This window comes from Trematosphaeria pertusa (genome assembly GCF_010094035.1).
Source record: "Trematosphaeria pertusa strain CBS 122368 unplaced genomic scaffold BU26scaffold_10, whole genome shotgun sequence".
In the NCBI taxonomy this organism is placed as follows: domain Eukaryota; kingdom Fungi; phylum Ascomycota; class Dothideomycetes; order Pleosporales; family Trematosphaeriaceae; genus Trematosphaeria; species Trematosphaeria pertusa.
The window spans coordinates 232,206-252,574 of NW_022987221.1; the positions used below are offsets into that span (position 1 = coordinate 232,206).

Genomic DNA, 20,369 nt, shown 5'->3' on the forward strand with positions numbered 1-20,369 from the left:
CTGATAAGAAATTCGTACCTAACCATACGTGCCATTGTACCCACCCGCGAAGGCCTCCAGGGTGGCTGTTACATGCGTTGTTATACCCGGAGGATTCTACACGTTGAGGAGGGTTTTACCGTCCATATTGCCCGCGAGCAGGTTGAAGAGTGTGTGCCGATGGTGTATATCGATGCTAACAGCTCAGAGGCTTATAGCAGACTAGCGAGCTCTTACAAACTACCTGAAATGCTCACGACAAAAGCCCTGTTCTTGAAGAGTAGCACGCGAACACATTGCGACGTTGATCCACCGATTAGCCGAATACGACCACTACCCCGATCTGGTAATTCTGCGTCTCGTCCTGTCAGACCTGCATCGTCATCTAGATACTGTTCCTCTCCTTGCCAATTTTCCAGACAGAAGGTGACAGCCGGTGTCTCCATCTATCGCAGGGCATTCGAAGAATAGATAGCTTGCTACCGCTCTTCACTCTGCGCAAAAGATGTTGTATGCTTCTAGCATGCGAAACACCTCCCCTTCTCCCTTGGTCTTCACCTCACCCATCTTTCTCTCCTTCCTAACCACCCCCATATCAAGTGGTTCCCCTCCTCCATTAAACGCTCTCGCCGTGTCCCCTGCGCTCCCGCCAACCCTCCACGACCCCAGTCTTTTCCTCACCCCACCCCGGCCTCCACCGCTCATCCGCGGCATCAAGCGACTGACGCCTCGAAACTTCCTCGCACATCTTGGCCTCCATCCCGATGGCACGGCGGAAGGCGAATTCGCAGGTGAGCAGAACTGGATATACATCACCACATCAACCGCGTCTTGCCCTCTCATCAAATCCTTTGACGCTGCGTTCGAGGCTGTAGCGGAGAGTCAGGGAGAGGTAGTTGATACGAGCTTGTTCTTCGTAGACTGTGGAGCGGACGAGGAGTTTTGTAAGCGTGGCCTTGGACTGGGTTTGGGAGAAGAATGGGGAGGGCGCATCCACGCGCCGGCGCTTGTGCATATGGGCTTCATGGGTCCTTGTACGTATAGCTCGAGGCATGTGTATTGCTGGCGTTGTACGATTGTGCATACATTCGCTGCGCTGCCACTGCAGGGGAGTCCTTGGACGCCGAGGGCTAAGATCCGGATGGAAGATGGGAGCGGGAGAGATATCATTGTCCCTGTATTTCCCGGGCCGGAAGAACAGTTGAAGAGTTTGATGTTTCTTGATGGGGCTGTGGAGGATTTGGGTGAGGTGGAGGGAGTCTGGAGGATGTATGTTAGACCAGGGGAGGATGGAGGGGTTGAGGTCTTTGGTGCTTGAGCAGGGGTTTTAAACGTGGAAAATTTGGTATGATGCCGAATGGAACAGTGTGTTTTGTGGCTGATAGGCAAGTAGCAAGGTATATGCTACATATACAAACCGCGCGACGGGCGATTAGTACTGTTATCTCTATGGACGCTCTCAGTCTGCCGGACTTCACATCATGCCCGGCTCCGAAGGGCTCTCACTTAATAATGAATTCGACGCATCATCATTCCCCTCCGAGGAACTTGACTCTAAAGGGCTCTCCTCCGATGAGGTTTCGCTCTCAGACGCGCATCAGCGCCCCGCAACTTACTCACGAGCGGCCGCAGAATCTCCAGCCCAAGATGCCGCTCCCAAAATTGGCGGTTAATCTAATACTGGATTTACTGCGAATTCCTAGCAAGGCGTCACAGTATAGCGTATTGTGCCTTCCTTTCCTTTCGGACAGCATCTCACACCTCGTCCTTCTCATCCTGTGCCCCACCTGCTTCGACGTCGTAATGAACTTTGATACGTGTACGTACTCTTGCATAGCTGTATATACAAAGCTGTATAGCCAACAGCACAGTGAAAAGCTCAGAGTTGTTGATGTGCACCGTATACGGAGCATTGTCGTCGAAAAATCGCAACCAGATGACGTGAAGGAAGTTGTGGATAAGCACAATATATGCCAAACGCACAGTCAGGTCCCTCCACGAGAAGTAGTCCAGGTCTTCGTCGGGCTTGAATTGGTGCAGAACAGAGCCGTGGGCGTCTATTGCCGTTCTCGAGGCCTGCCAAGTTCTCCGTCAACCGGATGTCTATGGAACTTGTGCCACGCGTGAAACTCACCTCGTCATAGGAGTATCCCTCGTAGTTCCCCAGATAAGTCCATTCGGACATGTGGCACAGAACAGAATAAAACAAAGGCAATATGGTGTAGACTTCATACAAATGCAGGTCGTTATGGTAGCTGCAACACAGGGCCGAAAGCAGCGTGAGGAATCGTATCGCAACCGTTGTGAGAAGCATCGACCAGAACGTTGTGGCTTTGATTTCCAACAGCTGCTTTCCGCATCGCAGCAATCTGTAGGTTTGTAGGAAAGCGATGGGGCTCCATAGCGCGACAGCTGGATACTCGAGTGACTTCCAGTACGCGAGGTCTAGCCTCGATTGTCGGTAGAGGACGAACACGCGGTAGACGGCTGTCATGAAGAAAGCCACGGGTGGCAGCCAGAGTATGGCTGCTTTTTGGAGGCTATGCATCGTGCTGCAAGTGCGGTGGTGAAGTTGATAGCGAAGAAACGTTCGCAAGAGGGGCAAGTGATGAAGTTGATAGTGAAGAAAGTCTTGCAACGGGAGGTGTCGAGATCTTATGGTGTGATAGTAAGATCGGTAGGTTGAGATCTATAACCGTGGGTTGACGACCGAACTCTCGGGGGGAACCATGGAACAAGTGCAGACTATCTATGCCAAGTTACCAATAGAATATTTTACCAAACGTCTCGGTGCGCGAAAACGTTGCGTCATCTTGTGTGCATTGTTTTCAGGGCGCTGAAGATGCCTCTATCTTCCGTCTCTTGCTCATGCAAGGCTCGTCGGCTTCCGCAATTGTCCACTTACAAAGAGACCAATTTCAAGGTGGCATCAATGTTGAGACAAAGAGTAAGAGGAACGCGGCCGACTGGCGATTCCAACTGTCGCATCAAGCCTATATTTCATTCCTCGTTCAAATGCGGCATTGGAAAACACTGACGATTCATTGCGGATTCGCGGCCGCGTCTACGACTACGTCTCGAGCGGGACTAGGCAGCTTCTTCTTCTTCCGTCCAAGACGAAAGTCGGCAGACGAGCAGACATTTTCATTGCTCTGCGCGTCGGAAGAGACGTTGCGGAAGAAATCAGCGCACTACTCCGCACAGACGATGGTGGTAGATCAGCGGCGATGCATCTATTCTTACAAGGGTAAAGCTTCTCCAGTAGAGCGTTCCGCCTTATTACCAAGCAAAGAACATCCACGGTACCTATACAGCCATTAGCCCTCAACATCCTCAACTTTCTCACGCGCGCAAGGTCCACAAGATTCCTTTCCACTCGCTTTCAGACAAAAGTGAGAAGATTATAAAATAGCTGGATTAGAAAGCACAGTTTCCCCCTCCATCCCACCACCCTTTGGGCAGCAAGCAGGAGGAGAGAAACTCATATGGCCCCAGCGTTTGTCATCATATATTAAATTCGATAGTTCGAGCAAGAGGAAAGAGGAAAGAGAGAAGGAGGGGAAGGCTTACCACGCTATCGGGATGGGGCGAAGATTAGTCGAATCGAACCGAGGATATGCTAACGGCTGGAGATATCGATGGGTCAAGGGTGCCTGCCATACACGTGAAAGTGCAAGCGCTGGACCAAAGCTAGCGGGTCGATAAGGCCGTGCCTAGGCATAGGGAAAGCGCTTGGTACCGATGGGATGGAGAAGCGCCGCCACGGGATTAGGTTGGCTGGGAAAGCTGACCGACAAGTGCGGGTTATGGTACACTAGTGTAAGTATTGTATAGCACAGTCGCTGGGCAACGCCTCGCTAGACTAGATCCTGGACTTGGTTCGCATTCGCTCGCAACGCCCTGAAACAGACACAGCGCGGATGGTCGTCTCAAACCACGTGGACATACTTGCCCTCGGCGGATGCGTACCGGGAATCCAGGGGTCGTCGGAAACGCTGCTGCAGAAGGGAAAGCTACCAGAGCGTCAGGTGGCAATCATCAGCTGCCCGCATTCGCTGCCCTGTTATCATCCTCGCATAAGCGTTGCCTGTGTACGTGCTGTAGTAAGCCCAATAGGTACCGAGGAGATGGTTTGCCAGATGCGGAAAAGAGGCCCGAAGCTCTTACACAACCGTATACCTCGGACGCAATTTCGACCAGCATTCTAGACGCTCTTGTGGCGGCGGCGATGGCGGCGACGCGGACGGTAGATTCGTACAGTCCTGGTCGGCAAGCAGCGAAACAGTCCTGGGGGAAAGGAGAAGAGAGACGCTGCTCGTTGGAGTCGGCCGAGGGGATGCGACGCCATGCGACGGCTGCTAGGATGTCGTTCCTCGGAGAAGGCTGAATGGGCTCCATGAGTCGTGGCTCGTGGCGTCGGCTGCATGCAGTCTGAGTTTTTGACACGGCTGCTAGCTGCGCGAGGGAAGCGTGCAGCGCACATGGCTCTGGATGTGATGGGCGTCCAGCACGTGCGTGAGCGTGGTGGAGGTGTGCGGGAATGCGGGGTCTGCGTGCTTGCCGATCGCACCCTCGTCTCGAGACTGGCTTTGCGCTGGCGAATAGGAGGGCGGCTCCTTTCTGATTATCTGCTGTACCAGAGTCATGGCCGTGAGGGGTCCGCCGGTGCGGACCGGTTGATGAATTGGGCGAAGCCGTGGATGCGAAGGGAGAAGAGGACGATGGAGCCGCTGATCCATGATGCCATTGTCCTCCTGAAGGAACGAGGGGCGAGTTTATCGCGTCCGAGAAAGGGCCGGGTGGATGATGGATAATCAAGATACTGTAGATAGCAGGGAACGCTGGCTGGCAGGGCAGACGGACGGCCGAATCGCATCGCATCCGTCCCGCTCTGCTGCTAAAACCCCCGCGGGACTTTCCAGCCGTCCCAGGCAGTCGGCTCACTGCCAAAGCCCTCAACGCACCCTAAGAATTCAACAGCCCGTCTTGTCTTGCCCTGCACGACTGCCCTGCCCAACGTCCGTACAGTGCATGTCAAGATGCGGGATAATAATACGTGTGCTCATCGTACAGGATGCATACACAGTCCCCTTCGGGCGTGCATTTCGCATTTTGCCTCTCCAAATTTATCAGTCATGGACCCGACACCCCGGGCAGCTCACGCTGAAAACAGCGCCCACTCATGCTCATGCTCCCTTGCCACCCCCCAATTGCCAATTCCGCTTCGTCAGACCGCCTTTCATCCCAAAGCGCACATCGCAACACCACTGCGCTTGATGGGTCCCGAGAATCGGGGACTACTACCTTCGCTCGGGTGAAGAGTGGGAAGAAAAAGGTAATAAAGGCCTTCATTTAGCACTTTTGCCACCACCTCAGCCGCTGCATTCCAAACCCTGAGTTTGCACTGCTGCATTGCATCGCTGCTCTGCACTCTGCGCGCATGCCCGACACCTGCTGATTTTGCCAGCCAGCGGCGAGCACTCGACGGCACCATTGCGGAGGGACCGCCGTCGGGCCAAGGCCAGGTGCGGCTCGTAAGGATACCGACGGAGTGGTAGAGGGCGTCGGAAACGTATCAACTACGTATGCAAAGTGGCCAGCGCACACCGCAGAAGCAAATTGGTCCTTGAACGCTTTGTTCGCAAAGAGCTCAATTGACGGAGCGGGTATATGTCCTGCTATATTATGCTTGCCTGTGAAACATCGGACACCGAAAGAGAACTCTGCCCCTTCAACGAGTGAGAGCCTCCAACATGACGCAGGTGCGCCACATTGCAGCCCCTGTCCTGTCCTCCGAGAGTCTCCACGCGAACCAAAAAAACAAAAGGCCCGGCGCACATCATAATGGCGCGCGGACCGAGGAAAAGAAACATGTGCAGGCGGAGGAAACAACCGCGTGCAGCCTCGAGCCACCAGAATATCGCCGCGTGTACACGCGCAAGCAGCCCCCAGGAAATGCTTTTCAACGGTGAGACCACAACCCACGCCGATGAGCTCAAGTGCAGGAAGATAGAAGGGAGTTGACAGTGATGCAAAACAAAGACAGCCGCTCGAACCATCTCTTCTTTCTCGACGCAGGATCAAACTTCCTGAAAGTGAAGCGGACAGGCCCGGAAAGAAACAAAAGCAAGGTATCAATGTTGCAACAATGCTTTACCCGAAATAGATCAGAACGCCTGGTAGTGTGCAATCGCCGGAAAGACTCCATTTTTGTCCCACGCAAACATGCGCCGCCAAGGCAAAAGGAGAAGAATCATAAGGAGCCTGCACGTGAACTCTCGGTGTGGGGATACGGAGGGGTCCGAACAGTGGTCGTCTTGCGTAAACGTCGTGATGCTTGCTTTCCATTTGCGCCTAGAACTCCCATCGCCGGAAAGCCTCTGCCGGGAGGCTGGCAAGCTAGCCCAGTGCGTACTTTTGAAGTGTACATTGTCGAAACAGCGACCCAAGGGGAGAGGAATGTACGACGGGGGTATTAATGCCCTAAATACCGGTAGTGGAACGGGAATCGGGACAACTCTGGGTTCAAAAAGCGGACAAAGGTGCACTGGGCGGGTTGCACTGGTCTGAGGCCATGATATGGAGCCACGACCTCCCGAGTGGCATGACCGATACCGTCTTACAGCATTGGTAGCCAATGCGACAGCGGTCACTGTTGTGGGCGGCGGGCGGTCCAGATATGTCTGCCGAGCAAGGGATCAGCATTGAACCGTAGCATCAAACGAATCGGTAGCACTGGGACAGTGGAATTGACTTACATGTTGTTGTACGCATGAATCTTCCTGTTACATATTTCGCGACGGACGGCCTCGACAAGTGGTTTGACGTGCTCGCTCGCATCCCACCGGTTGACTCTTGTGAAAGGTGCGAGGCTGAGTGCCTCCAGGCCCTCGGTTATGCCCAAATTGTACCACCTGCCGATCTCTTTCTGATGCGGATCGTTGGGCCACGAATTGTAGGGCGCGCGAATGATGGTTTCCTGGATGTCAATGAAGCCGGCTGCTTGCAGCAGCTGGCGGGTGCGGTGTTCATATGCAATGGGACGTGAAACCCTGGCCGTGGCATCTGCCAAGTAGTTGTACCACTTCACTAGGGCGCTGTCCTGGGAGAGGGTGTGGTCGTCGCAACGCGGCTCCAGATCAATCTCGACGTGCTCTATCCAGCCAGAGCCGGGTCTCAGGTGTCTAGCAGAATTAGCACAGAAGCACAAGGCCAGCGGCAGCACGCGTACGAAAAGACTTTCTGGTACAGCTCCGGCCAGCTCGATACGCTGCCGCAGGCCATCCGGATGTGGACCAGATCCCAGGAATCCTCGCCCAGCATCCAGGGGCTCTCGTAGTCGCGGGGAACACGAAATCGCAGGTTCGGCGGGATTCTGGACACTGGAGTCAGCATCTGGGCCAGGCGGTGCAAGGGTGGGGTGGTCTACTTTTCCGGCTGAATATTGACGAGATCCAAACCCAAAACCTGTGCATCTCAGTTAGCCCCAATGCCGCGTCTGGCCGCGGGAACTGGGCGCAACACGCACCTCGGCGTTCAGATACTTGCTGCACGAGCGGTTAGCTTGGAGAGGGCACACTGCAGCTTGCGGAACGCGACTTACTCGGCCATGTCAATCGCCCAGATGCCGGTCCCACAGCCTATGTCGAGGATGCGGGGCTCCCAATGTTGCGGAATCGGGGCCTGGTGCAGCTGGTCTCTCCGTGCAACGAGGAACAGCTTGTGGTAGATGTCCATGCGGTCCTTTTCGGGCTGCGGGCGCGCGCCGTGTTAGCAATTCGCCCGCTTTCCGCACACGGCGGACGAGGGCGCTGGCTCTCACCTCATCGCAGGGGTACATGTACATGCCGCGCCGGAAGCCGTGGTAGTGGCGGCCATTTTCTACGTAGTTGCTCGAGGCGGGAACGGCCAGTCTGCAGCACGCGGTCAGCCAGCCTATTCGGCCAATTTTCGAGCGAGGGGCTGCCGTGTGCGGGCAGCGTTGCACGAAGCGGGGAGGGCGCTGCACTCACCCATTCGAAGCCATCGTCACCATTGGAGCAACCTTGCTCTTCATACAGCGCTCGCAGGCGGGGGGAGGCGTCTAATAAGGTCGTCACAGGCGGGCCGGGGGAGCTACGCGCGCCGGGGACGACTGGTCATGCGCCGCGGGCTGCAGTGCGGTGAGGGCCGTCGACGTCGGAGCGGCAGCTGCAGCAGCGCGCAAGAGGGCGTCGCGGGGGTGAGGCGTGAGGGAGGAGAGGCGGGCAGCGGCGGGGGTGCAGAGGGCCGGGCAGCGGGCAGCGAGCAGCAGAGGACGAGAGGGCGAGGGCAGCGGTGCCGGGGCGGGGAGGAGGTTTTATTAACGCTTCCAAGGTTCGGCGGGACGAGCTGCTGGGAAGGCGCGCGGGCATACAAGTTGAGGCGAGCACAGAGGGCGACCGGGATTCCACGGCATGGCTTTTCAGTCAGGGAGCGCGCCGGCTGGCATTTAAGAAGGCGGACAGCCATCGCCGGCCAGGGCCCATGTCGGACGCGCTGCAGAGCGTCGCACGGCACGAGCGAGCAGTCTCGTCAAGCGGGCAGCGGCCAGCGCTGACGCTCACGCTGGATGCCGGCTGCGAGGCCATCCCAGCGGCGCCAGGAGCAGGAGGGCAGCCCGAGGCGGCGCGTTCCACTGTGCGCGCGGGCGGCGGTCGCTGGGAAGCCCGCATTAACAGAGCGGCGCTATTAATTGCCCTCGCCCACCGGCCGCGATGCGCAGCGAACGGGCGGCGGCGATGCGCCGGAGCAGCGCCGCCTTGGGCCTAGCGGGCAGCGGCGCGGCGGCCAGCGCTGCGCGACGCCCAAGCAAGCAGAGGCGCCCATTCGCGCACGCACTGCCTGTTACCACTATCCAGCCCCTCGGGACTGCCAACTTGGAGGCCCGCGACGTCGGCGGGCTGCGCGGGTGCGGCCTGCCCATTGGCCAGCCGCCGCTTCCCGGCTCTGTGGTCGCTTTGCCCCTCCTCGTCTGCCGCGCGCTGCAACACGCCTGCACGCACGCATGAGGTGACGGCCTTTCCACCGCCATGGAAGGCCGTCGATGCCGACGACCAGCACGTTCGTGATGGGCAGCCCGCCGGGCCTGCGACAAGACGGGCCCAGCATTCGCAGGTCGTCGTGCCAGCCAACCACGGCCCGCCCTGGCTCGAGCTAGCTGCAGCCCGCTCAAACTCTCCCACACACCCATCGGCCTCTACAGCTCACCACATGGTGCGGCGCGGCAGGGCGCAGCTAGCCCTGTTCCGGGCTCGTGGTGTGTGGAATTCATGAGCGCCCTCTGCACGAATGGGAGCGTGTCCTCCGGTCCGGGTCGGGCTCGAAAGGCGCATTTTTCTCAGCCGGCGTCCTCCATTGGTGCCAGGACTTTATAACACTCGGTATATGCGACTCTTCGGCCTGGTTGGTCGCAGCCGGGCTGACTCACGCCCGTCCCAACAATCCTCTCCGGCCAAAATCCCTCGACGACAGTGAAGCCGGCCTTGGGTGTGTCCCAGTGGACGCCCATCCGGTGTCGACGTCGCGCCTCATGCAGGCAGAAGTGTTCCTGGCGCTGCAAAGATGCCAGGGGACCGTCAGCTGCTGCCATACATGAGGCACGGTACGTAGGGAACCGGAGTGTCGTCCATTCTGCTCTAACCCTGGGCCACCGAAGGACGTATCCAGGGGGGCACGCCCGCTGCTGCACCTGTGATGCCACCATTCTTGCAGAACACGCGCCGTCCCGCTGTTGAACCTAGCAATTGTGCGCACGCAAGGTCCCATTAGAGAGCAGTCACAGCGTGCCTTCCGACATGTCGAGTCGAAGCAGTATAAGTACGCCAAATGCAGTCTCTGCGCTGCTGTTGAGAGAGTTCCGGGCGCATGGTAAGAATGAGAGCCAGATGCTTCGCAGCATGCATTGGCAGAGGCGGACAGGGGCTTGGAACTGCAATTGGCCGCTCTTTTTGCCCAAACCACGGAGGCACGCCTCCTTTCATCGCTTACGTGGGGAGGAGCTTTCATGCAAATCACAGCCTTTCCGGTGCCACAAGGCCTGCAAGCCCGTCAACACTTCCCTCATTCAACTTACTGCCTGGCGCAGCCTTCGCGTCGACGTCTCGACTGCTCTGCTGACGCACCTGTTGCTAAGCGGCTGGACACGGGAAGGTGAAACTCTGCGGCGAGTTGGTGGGCTATATGATGAAGAAAGTATGGGCAGTGGACAGGACTTCGCGACATGTCCCAGAGGACTGGTTCTGCGCTTGAGCCATGCCTGGGATCAGCCTGCTGGACCATGCGCTCTAGCTGCCGCCTGCCCCATACGCCTCGGTAAGGAGATTTCGCGCTGCTTTGTCAGGCCCGCCAGTGGCCAGGACTGCCGCTGAAGTGACTGTTGCGGCCCCGAGCGGCTGGCAATGCGCTGTCGATGAGCATGCAGCTTGCTTTTCGACCACGCTCCGAAGCTGGGAACCGAAATGCGCGCACTACTCGTGCTGGCGGTTTCGACTTTGCCTGCCCAAACGCTCGGAAGGCGGATCGGCGGGACTGCGTTGAATTGAACCAGAGCGATCCGCTATTAGACAACAGCCGGATCCACAGAAGGACTCATGCGGGCGAGTAGAATGCTCATTGGGCATGTGACGGCTGCTGAGATTGGAGCCCTGGATGAGTATATTGGCCGGTGCCGAGACATCGCCCTCCACGGCGACGCGGAGTGGGCTGGCGATCCACCTTCCTGCTCTGGAACTGCCGGCCATCAGCGCGACGCCAGTTCGTGTTGCTCCTGCTGTCTGAATGCGAGAGGCGTTCTTCTAGAAAGGGGCGTCCGCGCCTAATACAGACGGTCCGCGCCCAAGAAAAGGGGATGCCACGCCGTCGCAGCGCCTCCAGAGAGGGTTGCAGTGGAGGGATGCAAGCGATGCAGCCATGGCGAGAGGGCGATGAAAGTGCGGGGGCATCGCGCTGCAAGGAAGAGCGGGCAGACCAGCATCAATCAACCTGATGTGAATTTTGAAACACGGGCTCGCTAACAGAGCCTTTCTCCGGCCGCAACCACTCCACCGGATCGTTTCGACCACTGAACTGGAACGCTGAGTCGGCCCGTTGGCCAAAGCCGGCGAACCTCTGCTGGCGCGCCTCTAGCTACACCCGCGCCGACCGCTGGCAAATACGGCGCCGGGGCCCATCAGTATTTTGCAACGCAGCAGCGAAGAAGAGCGTCGACGGAGATGGTGGGTGCTGGCGCTGGCGTCGCTGGAATCCACGGTCCCGCGCGATGCCCAGAGATTGGGGGGGCCGGGATGGGGGCGACAAGCATGTCAAGCAACGGCATTCGTGGGCCGCGAAATGAAGCTTGCACGCGAGGTCGTTCGCGGCTGACATCTACTCACATGTGGCCCGGAAGAGTCACCGCGAGGGTTGCTTTTGGCGGGAGAATGGCCACGTACGGTCGGAGGGCGGCCCCTGTCTATACAGGGCGTTCTATACTCGCATGCGTGATCTCGCAGAGGCGCGCAGCATCACAGTCAATGGCGGTTTGGCGTCTCCACCGACATCAGCGGGGGGTCACATGGACGAAACAGGGCGCGGGCAGCAGAAGGATTGTCTCAAGCCCTGCTCTGCGCCAAAGGAAGGAAGAATAGCGAGAATCGTGGAGGCTGACTAAGCCGAAGTACCTCCGATGTGCACGCGCCCAAACCAACAGCAGTGCGTACCATCTCCTGAGTCCACACATGTGGCGAGAGCGAAGCCATCCGTAGCTGCGGAGCGTTGCTGCAGTCGCGCCGGCGTCAGCGTAACCCGCACCATCGTGCCCAGCTGTATGAGCCTATCCCCAAAATTACCGCCGTGCTAACCAGACGCTGCAGGCTGCATGCCAGGAACTCAGCCTGTCAGAGCGAGCGACGACGCCATGGCGAGAGCGTCACTCACAGTAGCCGGCCGACTGGCGGTGTGAACGCCTACGTGGACAAGCAAGACACCAGCTATTTGCGTCAAGCATTCATCGTTCCAGCGTTGCCTCTTGAGCGTTGCAGCACGCCACGCTCCCCCACGCCTCCGCTTCCAGAATAATCCCGCGTCCCGACGTTCTGGTCTCTCATGCCTAGTGGCAAAAACGACTCTCTTCCATCACCGGAGTCAATCTAATAACGACGCAGCCGAGGTCGTCTTCAAAAGCCGTGCATAAACGCAAGAGCGAGCAGCGCACATGCAGAATGTACATCTACCTTATGCACCCCAGCGCTCTCGTTGGAGCGTTGTTTTTTGAACGCAAAACCGGGAGGCCGCCAGTTCCGCTTATGGCCTCATCAATGCAGGCATACGTTATCCGATCACAGAGTGGTCACTACTACGGTGCCTGCTTTGCACTACGAAACACAGGTACGGTTGGAAGGAGTACAAACGCCGTTTCCGATAGGCTACCACTACCGCGATCCCCTTCAACCCATTGATGAGTTTTGGCTCGAACACCAGGGCTCGCATTACCACTGAGGGTCCGCCGGCTTGGGCTTCGGTGTACTTTCACAACATGATGCTGTCACCCCTTTGGTGGGAAGAGTGCATCGAGGTAACCTTTACCGAGGTCTAGCCATCACACCCAATCCTCGTGGCCTCTGATACACCCTCTGTCGGCGGAAGTATCAACCCACTCCCCGGCCAACTGGACGACATTCCTTCCGGTGGTGTCGAAGTCATGGGTTGTTGACGACTTCAGGACCCTGCATGCTTGTGCCGATCACCTTCTGCGCCTCAGGGGTCACCGTTCAGGCAAGTGTTGCTGCACGGGCGACCAAAAAGGAAGCCGCCACTGCCATTTCGGGAATGAAATACCCAAAGTCCACCAAAAGAGGAGCTCTGCAGAACTGTCGCGCGTTTGATATGTGACAGCTCTCCCCGTGCTCACAGTCCTACCCAATATAGCAGGAAGTCCTACCCTATATAACAGTAACCGAGGGACTTGGCTTTTCCCTTCCAAGTTGCTTGCATATCAGAGCCGAGCGAATGTACGGCACAGGGGTCCCATCGACTGCATGACATGTCTCTTCGCTGCAATACCAAGCTCGCTTAGTCGAAAGAAGCTCTTACCCTCCTTTGACCCGTCGCTGTGGGAAGAGCATTTGAAGCAATGGTCCCTTCACCTGCACCGGCTCGGATACTGTTGCTCAGTTAGCCTCATGGGACGTGTACGCCCCCTTATCCAAGTGCTAGACTAGTCCATCGCTCGGACAATCCTTCCGCGCTTTCGTCTCCTTGATGAAGTCAATCACACCGGAGCAGAACCCGGATCCGGATGTCCATCTTTCCTTCCGCATGGCCAATCATCCGCAACTGAGGATGCCATAGAAGAGCGCTTCACCGTCAGTTTGGCCTTCTGACCTACGTATTGGACTCAAGGCGGGAGTATGCGAGTGCACGCCGCTTTGGCACCGCAGAATTCCAGCGCAATGGAACGGAATCCTTGGTCAAGCTAAACATGGCACGGTACGGGTGACTGCAAGCTGGACTTCGAATCTGCGGCCGATCTAGGAACGAGTTCGGAGGATACGGGAACCTGGACGCATTTGGGTTCGCACATTATCGTCGGCTTCCCTGAGCTCTGCGGATAGTACGATGGCGTCACGGTCCGCTGCAGACATCAGGTATAGGATATACGTGTTCGGTTGCCGCCACAATATCAAATTCCCGCACCCCCGCGAGGGCTACGGCTGAATTCTACCAGAGAAGCCCTCCCCCACCCCATTCTACTCATACATTTTGAAGGATCTAATGGCCTTACATAATGCACTGCATGTGCATCCCGTCAGCCTGGGCCTAGCCTGTAGTTCCGCGATCGATGACACCAAGCCTTCAAACCCACTGCCACCTGCGCCTAAGCCAACGCAGTACGTACACTAATGCCACAAGAACAGGTACCTCGATCAAAGGGCCCACTGTACTCGCCAATGCCTGCCCGCTGCTGGCGCCGTAGACCGCGACGACGACGGCGATAGCCAGTTCGAAGTTGTTGCTCGCAGCGGTAAAACTCTGCGTGCAGCTGACCTTGTAGCCAAAGCCCATCTTGTAGCAGAACCAGACCGTTGTAGAGAAGATGACAAGGAAGTAGACGATCAGCGGTGCGCACACACGCAGCACATCCGTAATCTGCCGGACGACATGCGCGCCTTGACTCGCGAAGAGGACGATGATGGTGTATAGCAGGCCAATGAGCGAGAACGGGGCGATGTACCGGATGAAGCGGCGCTGATACGTCTCTTCGCCGAGCAGCTTCCGTAATACCAAACGCGTCAGTACTGCAGCTCCGAGTGGTATCCCCAGGAAGACGCCAACGCTCTGGGCCACCTTCTCATATGACACGGCCGTCTTCTCGCCATGGCTAACAATCTGCACGTAGAATACGGCAAACGGCGCGAACAGCACAATCTGCAGCAGCGAATTGAACGCCACCAGAACTGCGCAATAATCGCCGTCCCCCTTAGCAAGGTCCGTCCAGATGAGCACCATGGCGATGCACCGCGCGATGCCGACGAAGATCAGCCCTTCGCGGAGATCCTGGCGATCCGGGAGGAAGGCCCACGCTAGGGCGACCATGAAGAGCGGCGCGATGATCCAGTTCAACACGAAGGATATGCCGATTTGAAGCCAGAGGGCGCGGGACCCTAGCAGGAGATGCAGAGTTTCGTAGCGGACTTTGCAGAGAATGGGGTACATCTAGCGCATGTTAGCAGAGATCCGGGCCGGTGGAAAAACAAAAGAAAAAGAAACGGCCGGCTGGAGGCTATCAGCATGCCTTGCGGCACGCTCTGCAAACCAGATAGTGCGGACGGGCTCCGAGAGACTAAACGGCTCGAATGTGCGTAGCGCAAGATACGTACCATGACTAACAGACCGATTGCTGTACCTGGTTAGCTGACAATTCCCCAATACAAGGGTAAGGTTCGGCTGTGCGTGGAAAGACTAAGTATTGTAGTACGATGTAGTGTCCCACAGCGAACTCTGGAACACTATCCCGGAGATGCATACCCATCCGGAAGGCAGATCCATCTTCGCACAACAAACATCATGACGACCTTCAAAGAAAGACGGATGAAACTTACCAATCGGTATACTAACGCCAACGAACTCTCCCTTTTGCAGCGCCGGGCCTATGTCGTCGACCGTATTTCCGAGCACGATGCCGATTGCCATGGCGAGAACAATCCATACCACGAGGAAGCGGTCGAGGAAGGAGAGGCCTTTCAGCGGCGGGAGTTCGTCTTTCTCGTCTTAGGTCGCCAGTCAGTCTCCGATTGAACGATGCATACAGAATGTTGCTTTGCTCACCAGGAGTACACTGCTCCGTCCCATTTTCCTGGCCCTTCTCCACATCCCTCCTGTCCAACTCTTTCTCCCTCTCATGCCTCTGCGCAGAGGAGGACAGCACTGAGCGTTCGACTGTGTCCATTTTGTTTTCGTTGTTGTTGCCGTCGTTGTCTACGGAAACGTACCTTTCTTGCGTACCCTCTCCCACGTCGAAATATATCCGAAATCGCAGCCTGCAACCGACCAATCATGGCGCGGCAGTGACATTCCTCCGCCAAGCCGCTAATTTTTCTTCCGGCAGAAAAAGGCGGTGGCGAGCGGGCGGTGATCGAGGCACGCGGACAAAGCGTCGACGTGATTGGCCAGCGCAAAGTTCTTGGTGATTGAGAGAGCACGAAGACGAGATTCTGCGGTATGTCATCGTGTCGAGATTCGAAATCATGAGCACGGAATACGCGTACATGTTCGATATGTCATTGACAGTATCCGCGATGTGTCGTATGCCTAGCACGCCTAGACGGAATAGCATGAGTAACCACGGCCATTATTGTCTTGAGCTTTGGCTCCGCCTTTCCCGATGCTGCGAGAATCCTCTCACTGCACGTTTGTCAGGGTCGATATGTCACATCTCGGGGCTGGATGCAGTCTGGGTTTGTCGAAGGCATTGTGAGAAGCTTTGCTTCTTGCACTTCGGTTCTTGAGGCTGGATAACTGCATCCCCAAGGAGCTGCTTAACCACCGCCACCGAAAGCAGCTTTGTGTATATCACATCAGGAAGATCTATAGCGCGAGCCTTGTGTGCTTTCTTTTCCTATGTCGAATTGTAGTCGAGGTGCAAAGTATTGACCCATTTATTCCGCTAACTTCTTAGATTTCCTCGGAGGACTAACGGCACACGATCCGGCCGCAACCTCACCAAAGCTCATTATGTCCTATTATTGGAATCCTTTTAACATTTTGAGCATGGAAATCATATCACCTAGCTGGACGGCTGCGTTGATAGCCCATGCTAAGCCACTTACAAGTTGAAGCAACCTTGGAAGGGAAGGGTCCTCAGGTCCAGCACACGTCATAGAAGATGTTAATTCGGAACCGTGAAGTGTCGATGCTCGGGCCCCTCCTCCCCCCATATCACTAGTCATCTATTTTATAAAGAGGGGGAAACATCCATCGCATTCCCACCATGCCGCCGACGAAGTCAAAAGTAGTAGCGACGAAGCCAGTGGAAGAGAAGGACGCGAAGCAAGCAAGATGAGATCGAAACCACAGAGGTAGAGGAAGAGACAGGATGGATGAAAGGCAGGGAACCTGATGGCGAAGAATGGGCATGCTGAGAAATGCACTTCGCCCAAAGGCCACAAAGGTAAGAAACGCAAATGCACGGCACCCGCAGAACCCAAGAAGGCATCCACGACATCAACATCCGAAACTAAACCCACCGCGTCTCCATCACAGTATCAACACCTCAAACTTCTTCTCTCCGACGCTGCACTCGCTATTTGCAGATCTGAAGATGAACTTCAAGATATCAAGGATGGCGGGGAGATATCGTAACCTGCTCCACACTACTCAGCCCTTCGAAGAACTCGTCTACGCTGTCACTCTCTCCAGGCCAATATCCTACCACAATCCGCACAGTCTTAAACCCACCATATGCGTTCAACAACCCCCCCAGGCGATCAAGCAAGCGGGATCCGAGAAAGAACACCAAGCGCTCTGGGACGCGGAAAACCCAGCACAAGGAAAAGACGGCCGACGAGATCGGACTCCTCGCCGACGCAGTACTGTATAATTCCCGCGAGACTCAGGGATAAACCGAGAGAAAGAGTTGAAGAGGAAGAGGACCGAGAGATTCTGAGGAAGAGTATCAAAGGTTTGGGTAAGATGGGGTTGGATATCTTTTATCGGAGGGCACATTGACAGTGGGGGACGCGTGTTCGTTTGCGGATGAGAAGGCAGGGGGGTGATGTGTGGAGAGGTTCGGGTTGCCTAGGAATTGCTGAAGACTGTAGAGGAGCATTGGGAGGATGTTGGTGGGAATGTTGGGAAGGTAGAGGCGGGCGACGAAGAGCGGATAAAGGAGATGTTTGTGCTTGCTTTGGAGAAGCATGCTAGTGCAGATTTAGAAAGGAAGGCGGAGAGGGTGTTGGAGGCCGTGAAGATGTGAGTGCAATATATGCGTTTGAGGCCCCGAAGGTAAGAGGACGGTCGAAAGCCGCGTTGGCTTTGACATCCACGAGGGTGGGGGAACTATCAGACAAAGGCTGACTCCGGAGAAACAGTAGTGTATTCGAGAAAGCACTAGAGCAATGATCTCAACCTGCTACCGAAGCATCCTCCGTACGATCGAGTGTTTAGTGCGCATGGCTGTATGCAGCTTGTATGCGGCAGTCTAGTAACTGCACTTCCTTCTTCCTCCTCCTCCAGCTCGATGGGGTATTCGCAACGCACTGATGCTGGCACTCTCGCTCTAACTTTTCCAATCCAGTCTATAACGGACCAACGAACGAAAGAAAACGCTCCTCCCTGGCGCCGAAGCTGCATATCCCCCTCCTCATCCGTAATGTAATGTATGTTCTGGTTGATGAGACCTGCTCATATACCCAAGAAAACCTCCAACACATGCATGCCTCAATGCCACGTCCTCCTCCGCAGCATTGCCTTCCTCGGATTCTCCTTGCCCGTCTTCCACTTCTCAATCTCGCCCTCCCGACAAAGCGGCCATCCATAATCCTCACTCAGCCTCTCCGTCTCATCCTCCACCATCTGACACCCATTCACCTCCACGACGTCAACATGTCGGGTCATCTTCCCTTTGCTCACGCTCGACCGCCGCCTTCGTTTCTCCTGCGATGTTCGCGGGGGCACCTCTTCTTCGTGCGACATGCGCGGCGCCTCATCGCCCCGGGGTTGCGCTGAGTGTGGGTCGTTTTGCGGGGGAGTGTAGAGCACGGTGTTGGGGGCGAAGAGGCGCTCGAAGAGGTGGGCTGCGTGTTCGGGGACGGATTCGACGAGGCGGTGGATGAGCGAGGGGTGGGGGGCTTGCGGGGAGGAGGAGGTAGTAGTTTCTGTGGAGGCGACGGTGGTGGAGGGGAGGGTCGCTGGTGCTTGCGGTATTGGGGTTGGTAAAGTCATGATGGTGTGGTTGTGGTTGGGGTAGGTTTGATCGAAGACGATTGTGTAGTCCGTTTTGAACGACTTCGACGAAGTGTATCAGTTGTAGATGGTGTTTCGGTGTGAAGTTGACGACCTCAAGCGGTTGTCGCGATACTGTATTGATGGCTTCAAGGATGGATGTCCTGTGGCGAGTGCGTGGGGTGCAGATGAACAATACTATCCTCAGTCGCTCCGTAAGTCAGAGCTTTATCTAACCCCTCCAGTTCGTTCTATCTCCCACAAGCTCGTTTAGACGCGGTTGAGCTCTCGGGCGCAGATCATGGAGTGACCATCACCGGCTGGAAGGTCATCGATACTCCTCGCAGTATCCGCTTGCGACGATCCCCTTACAATCAGCCGCAAATGCGCCTGCAACGCTAGAAAATAATGTCAGTTGACGATATGACATTTTCGAAGGAAGGCTCTGATACCGGTATCCAGACTCTGCCCAGAGGCTCTGTCGTCACGTGTCGGCTGCTATGGCGTGACACCTGCCGTCGGCGACCTCCGATCTCACCACCAGCCTCACCCAGCTGCCCAACCACAGCCGCAGAACCCGATAACTCGCGAAAGCGAGACCGCGCGCCACGAAAATAATCAGGGCCCTACAAAGGCCACGCCACGAAAGTATTGCTACACCTGACGACGTGGGAGCTTAGCAATACGACATGGGATCATGATACCTGTTATCGCAAAAACTGTTGGGGAGCCTCACACCGACGCTCTCTCGCGCACATGGAGCCACTACCAAAAAAAGATCATACAACGTCGCCTGCTACCATCCATATAAAAGCCATGGACACGAACCAGCTACATTCGCCTCCCTCTTCATTGCACATCACATCAACAGTTACACAGCAACGCAACACAACACACAATCAATCGTCCCACCGACGACCACCAGCAACTACCCGTTTATGGTATCCTACGATCCATACACCGCACAGCAAACCATCGAAATGAACGCCAAGCCCGTCGAACAACCAGCAGCGACGAAGCTGTCCCCAGCCGAGGAAGCCTTTGAGCGCGAAAAGGCCGCCATAACGTGCTACGAGGAAGGCTGGGACCGCTGGGACGGACCCGTCTGGCCGGTTGGCACCATTCAGTGCCATTTGCGTACGTCTTCCCTATTCATTCCTCATCGACAAGTCGCTAATTCGTGAGTGTGCAGAGGAAGAATGCTACTGCGAACCCGCCTGCAAAACCGAAACATGCGAGGCCGCTTCCTCACCAAAGGAGCACCTCGGTGATCACTGATCGCCCCCTCTTCCTACCCCCAGTCCTCCACCCGTCGAACTCTCGCCACGCTCACAGGAGATCCGACTCTTCGCAATGCTACAACAACCACACATTCTATTGACGCGCCACGATGCGCAGCGCCTTCACACAGACGATCAGGTCTACTCGAAGGAGTCGATAGCGCCATCCCTTTGCCGAGTCGAGTTCGATGGGGAGGAGGGGATACTGGGGGTGTGGATGTTGCCGCGCCCGTCGAGTCCGGGGAGGTGGAGTGGAGTGGTGCGGAGGAGGAGTTGACGCTGGCATGCTTGCATGATAACCCGGCGTTGGTGGAGTTTTTGGCGTTTTGTATAATGCCGGTTCGGAATGGGTGGATGGAGAATCGATAAAGAATCATGGCTTGATGGATGTCCGATAGTAATACAAGACGATACCGGGAACAATCTGCTGTTGTTGGATACAAAGCGCGCGCGTACGATCTACGACTGTCTTGTCTGTTAGAAGCGGATATGTTGTAATGGGAAGGACATCATGTACATACCAGAATCGGGGAAGAATCGAAACTTAGCCGTCTACATACTCATTCTCCCCAGCAGTGCTACCGTATCTAAGCGGTTCAGCTTCGCTTCGGAAATGTGAGCTCTCACGAGAGTCGCCACCTCGCTAATACGATCGACGATCTTCACGCCTTC

General features: G+C 56.2%; 10 protein-coding genes across 10 annotated transcripts; 5 read left to right on the forward strand and 5 right to left on the reverse strand.

Annotated features, from left to right (window-relative positions):
• Positions 1–281: 281 nt before the first annotated feature.
• BU26DRAFT_520928 (uncharacterized protein) lies at positions 282–1,406 on the forward strand. The gene has a single exon (XM_033829405.1). It carries the CDS (start codon positions 503–505, stop codon positions 1,295–1,297), a length of 795 nt encoding a protein of 264 aa, XP_033681462.1. The 5' UTR covers positions 282–502; the 3' UTR covers positions 1,298–1,406.
• A 328-nt stretch (positions 1,407–1,734) lies between these two features.
• On the reverse strand, positions 1,735–2,527 carry BU26DRAFT_566836 (uncharacterized protein; the record flags this gene model as incomplete). The annotated part of the gene is made up of 2 exons (XM_033833580.1): positions 1,735–2,055; positions 2,114–2,527. The coding sequence occupies 2 exons, from the start codon at positions 2,525–2,527 to the stop codon at positions 1,735–1,737; spliced, it is 735 nt and encodes a 244-aa protein (XP_033681463.1).
• Positions 2,528–2,604: 77 nt separating this feature from the next.
• Positions 2,605–3,502, forward strand: BU26DRAFT_45973 (uncharacterized protein). Its single transcript, XM_033825014.1, has one exon. It carries the CDS (start codon positions 2,848–2,850, stop codon positions 3,298–3,300), a length of 453 nt encoding a protein of 150 aa, XP_033681464.1. The 5' UTR covers positions 2,605–2,847; the 3' UTR covers positions 3,301–3,502.
• A 1,519-nt stretch (positions 3,503–5,021) lies between these two features.
• BU26DRAFT_46061 (uncharacterized protein) lies at positions 5,022–5,916 on the forward strand. The gene is made up of 2 exons (XM_033825038.1): positions 5,022–5,314; positions 5,447–5,916. The coding sequence occupies exons 1-2, from the start codon at positions 5,162–5,164 to the stop codon at positions 5,822–5,824; spliced, it is 531 nt and encodes a 176-aa protein (XP_033681465.1). The 5' UTR covers positions 5,022–5,161; the 3' UTR covers positions 5,825–5,916.
• Positions 5,917–6,628: 712 nt separating this feature from the next.
• BU26DRAFT_566837 (LaeA-like protein) lies at positions 6,629–8,005 on the reverse strand (the record flags this gene model as incomplete). The annotated part of the gene is made up of 8 exons (XM_033833581.1): positions 6,629–6,662; positions 6,738–7,163; positions 7,211–7,354; positions 7,409–7,446; positions 7,508–7,526; positions 7,583–7,731; positions 7,802–7,892; positions 7,992–8,005. The coding sequence occupies 8 exons, from the start codon at positions 8,003–8,005 to the stop codon at positions 6,629–6,631; spliced, it is 915 nt and encodes a 304-aa protein (XP_033681466.1).
• Positions 8,006–9,513: 1,508 nt separating this feature from the next.
• BU26DRAFT_46067 (uncharacterized protein) lies at positions 9,514–10,494 on the forward strand. Its single transcript, XM_033825039.1, has one exon. It carries the CDS (start codon positions 9,795–9,797, stop codon positions 10,365–10,367), a length of 573 nt encoding a protein of 190 aa, XP_033681467.1. The 5' UTR covers positions 9,514–9,794; the 3' UTR covers positions 10,368–10,494.
• Positions 10,495–13,767: 3,273 nt separating this feature from the next.
• On the reverse strand, positions 13,768–15,461 carry BU26DRAFT_520932 (arsenical-resistance protein ACR3). The gene is made up of 4 exons (XM_033829406.1): positions 15,304–15,461; positions 15,078–15,245; positions 14,856–14,875; positions 13,768–14,691 (listed from the first exon to the last, which is right to left on the reverse strand). The coding sequence occupies exons 1-4, from the start codon at positions 15,422–15,424 to the stop codon at positions 13,831–13,833; spliced, it is 1,170 nt and encodes a 389-aa protein (XP_033681468.1). The 5' UTR covers positions 15,425–15,461; the 3' UTR covers positions 13,768–13,830.
• Positions 15,462–17,628: 2,167 nt separating this feature from the next.
• On the reverse strand, positions 17,629–18,727 carry BU26DRAFT_520935 (uncharacterized protein). Its single transcript, XM_033829407.1, has one exon. It carries the CDS (start codon positions 18,415–18,417, stop codon positions 17,914–17,916), a length of 504 nt encoding a protein of 167 aa, XP_033681469.1. The 5' UTR covers positions 18,418–18,727; the 3' UTR covers positions 17,629–17,913.
• A 628-nt stretch (positions 18,728–19,355) lies between these two features.
• BU26DRAFT_566840 (uncharacterized protein) lies at positions 19,356–19,695 on the forward strand (the record flags this gene model as incomplete). The annotated part of the gene is made up of 2 exons (XM_033833582.1): positions 19,356–19,554; positions 19,610–19,695. 2 exons carry the CDS (start codon positions 19,356–19,358, stop codon positions 19,693–19,695), a joined length of 285 nt encoding a protein of 94 aa, XP_033681470.1.
• Positions 19,428–20,219, reverse strand: BU26DRAFT_520936 (uncharacterized protein). The gene is made up of 2 exons (XM_033829408.1): positions 19,610–20,219; positions 19,428–19,554 (listed from the first exon to the last, which is right to left on the reverse strand). Exon 1 carries the CDS (start codon positions 20,072–20,074, stop codon positions 19,709–19,711), a length of 366 nt encoding a protein of 121 aa, XP_033681471.1. The 5' UTR covers positions 20,075–20,219; the 3' UTR covers positions 19,428–19,554; positions 19,610–19,708.
• Positions 20,220–20,369: the final 150 nt, after the last annotated feature.

Bases quoted from the DNA above. Each gene is read 5' to 3' on its own strand.
- BU26DRAFT_45973 (XM_033825014.1), top strand. From the start codon at position 2,848: ATGCAAGGCTCGTCGGCTTCCGCAATTGTCCACTTACAAAGAGACCAA.
- BU26DRAFT_46061 (XM_033825038.1), top strand. From the start codon at position 5,162: ATGCTCATGCTCCCTTGCCACCCCCCAATTGCCAATTCCGCTTCGTCA. The intron at 5,315-5,446 runs GTAATAAAGGCC...TGATTTTGCCAG, and splicing joins TGAAGAGTGGGAAGAAAAAG to CCAGCGGCGAGCACTCGACG.
- BU26DRAFT_520936 (XM_033829408.1), bottom strand. From the start codon at position 20,074: ATGATTCTTTATCGATTCTCCATCCACCCATTCCGAACCGGCATTATA.
- BU26DRAFT_46067 (XM_033825039.1), top strand. From the start codon at position 9,795: ATGTCGAGTCGAAGCAGTATAAGTACGCCAAATGCAGTCTCTGCGCTG.
- BU26DRAFT_520928 (XM_033829405.1), top strand. From the start codon at position 503: ATGCGAAACACCTCCCCTTCTCCCTTGGTCTTCACCTCACCCATCTTT.
- BU26DRAFT_520935 (XM_033829407.1), bottom strand. From the start codon at position 18,417: ATGACTTTACCAACCCCAATACCGCAAGCACCAGCGACCCTCCCCTCC.
- BU26DRAFT_520932 (XM_033829406.1), bottom strand. From the start codon at position 15,424: ATGGACACAGTCGAACGCTCAGTGCTGTCCTCCTCTGCGCAGAGGCAT. The intron at 15,246-15,303 runs GTGAGCAAAGCA...TGGCGACCTAAG, and splicing joins GACGGAGCAGTGTACTCCTG to ACGAGAAAGACGAACTCCCG. The intron at 14,692-14,855 runs GTACGTATCTTG...AACATGCGCTAG, and splicing joins CAATCGGTCTGTTAGTCATG to ATGTACCCCATTCTCTGCAA.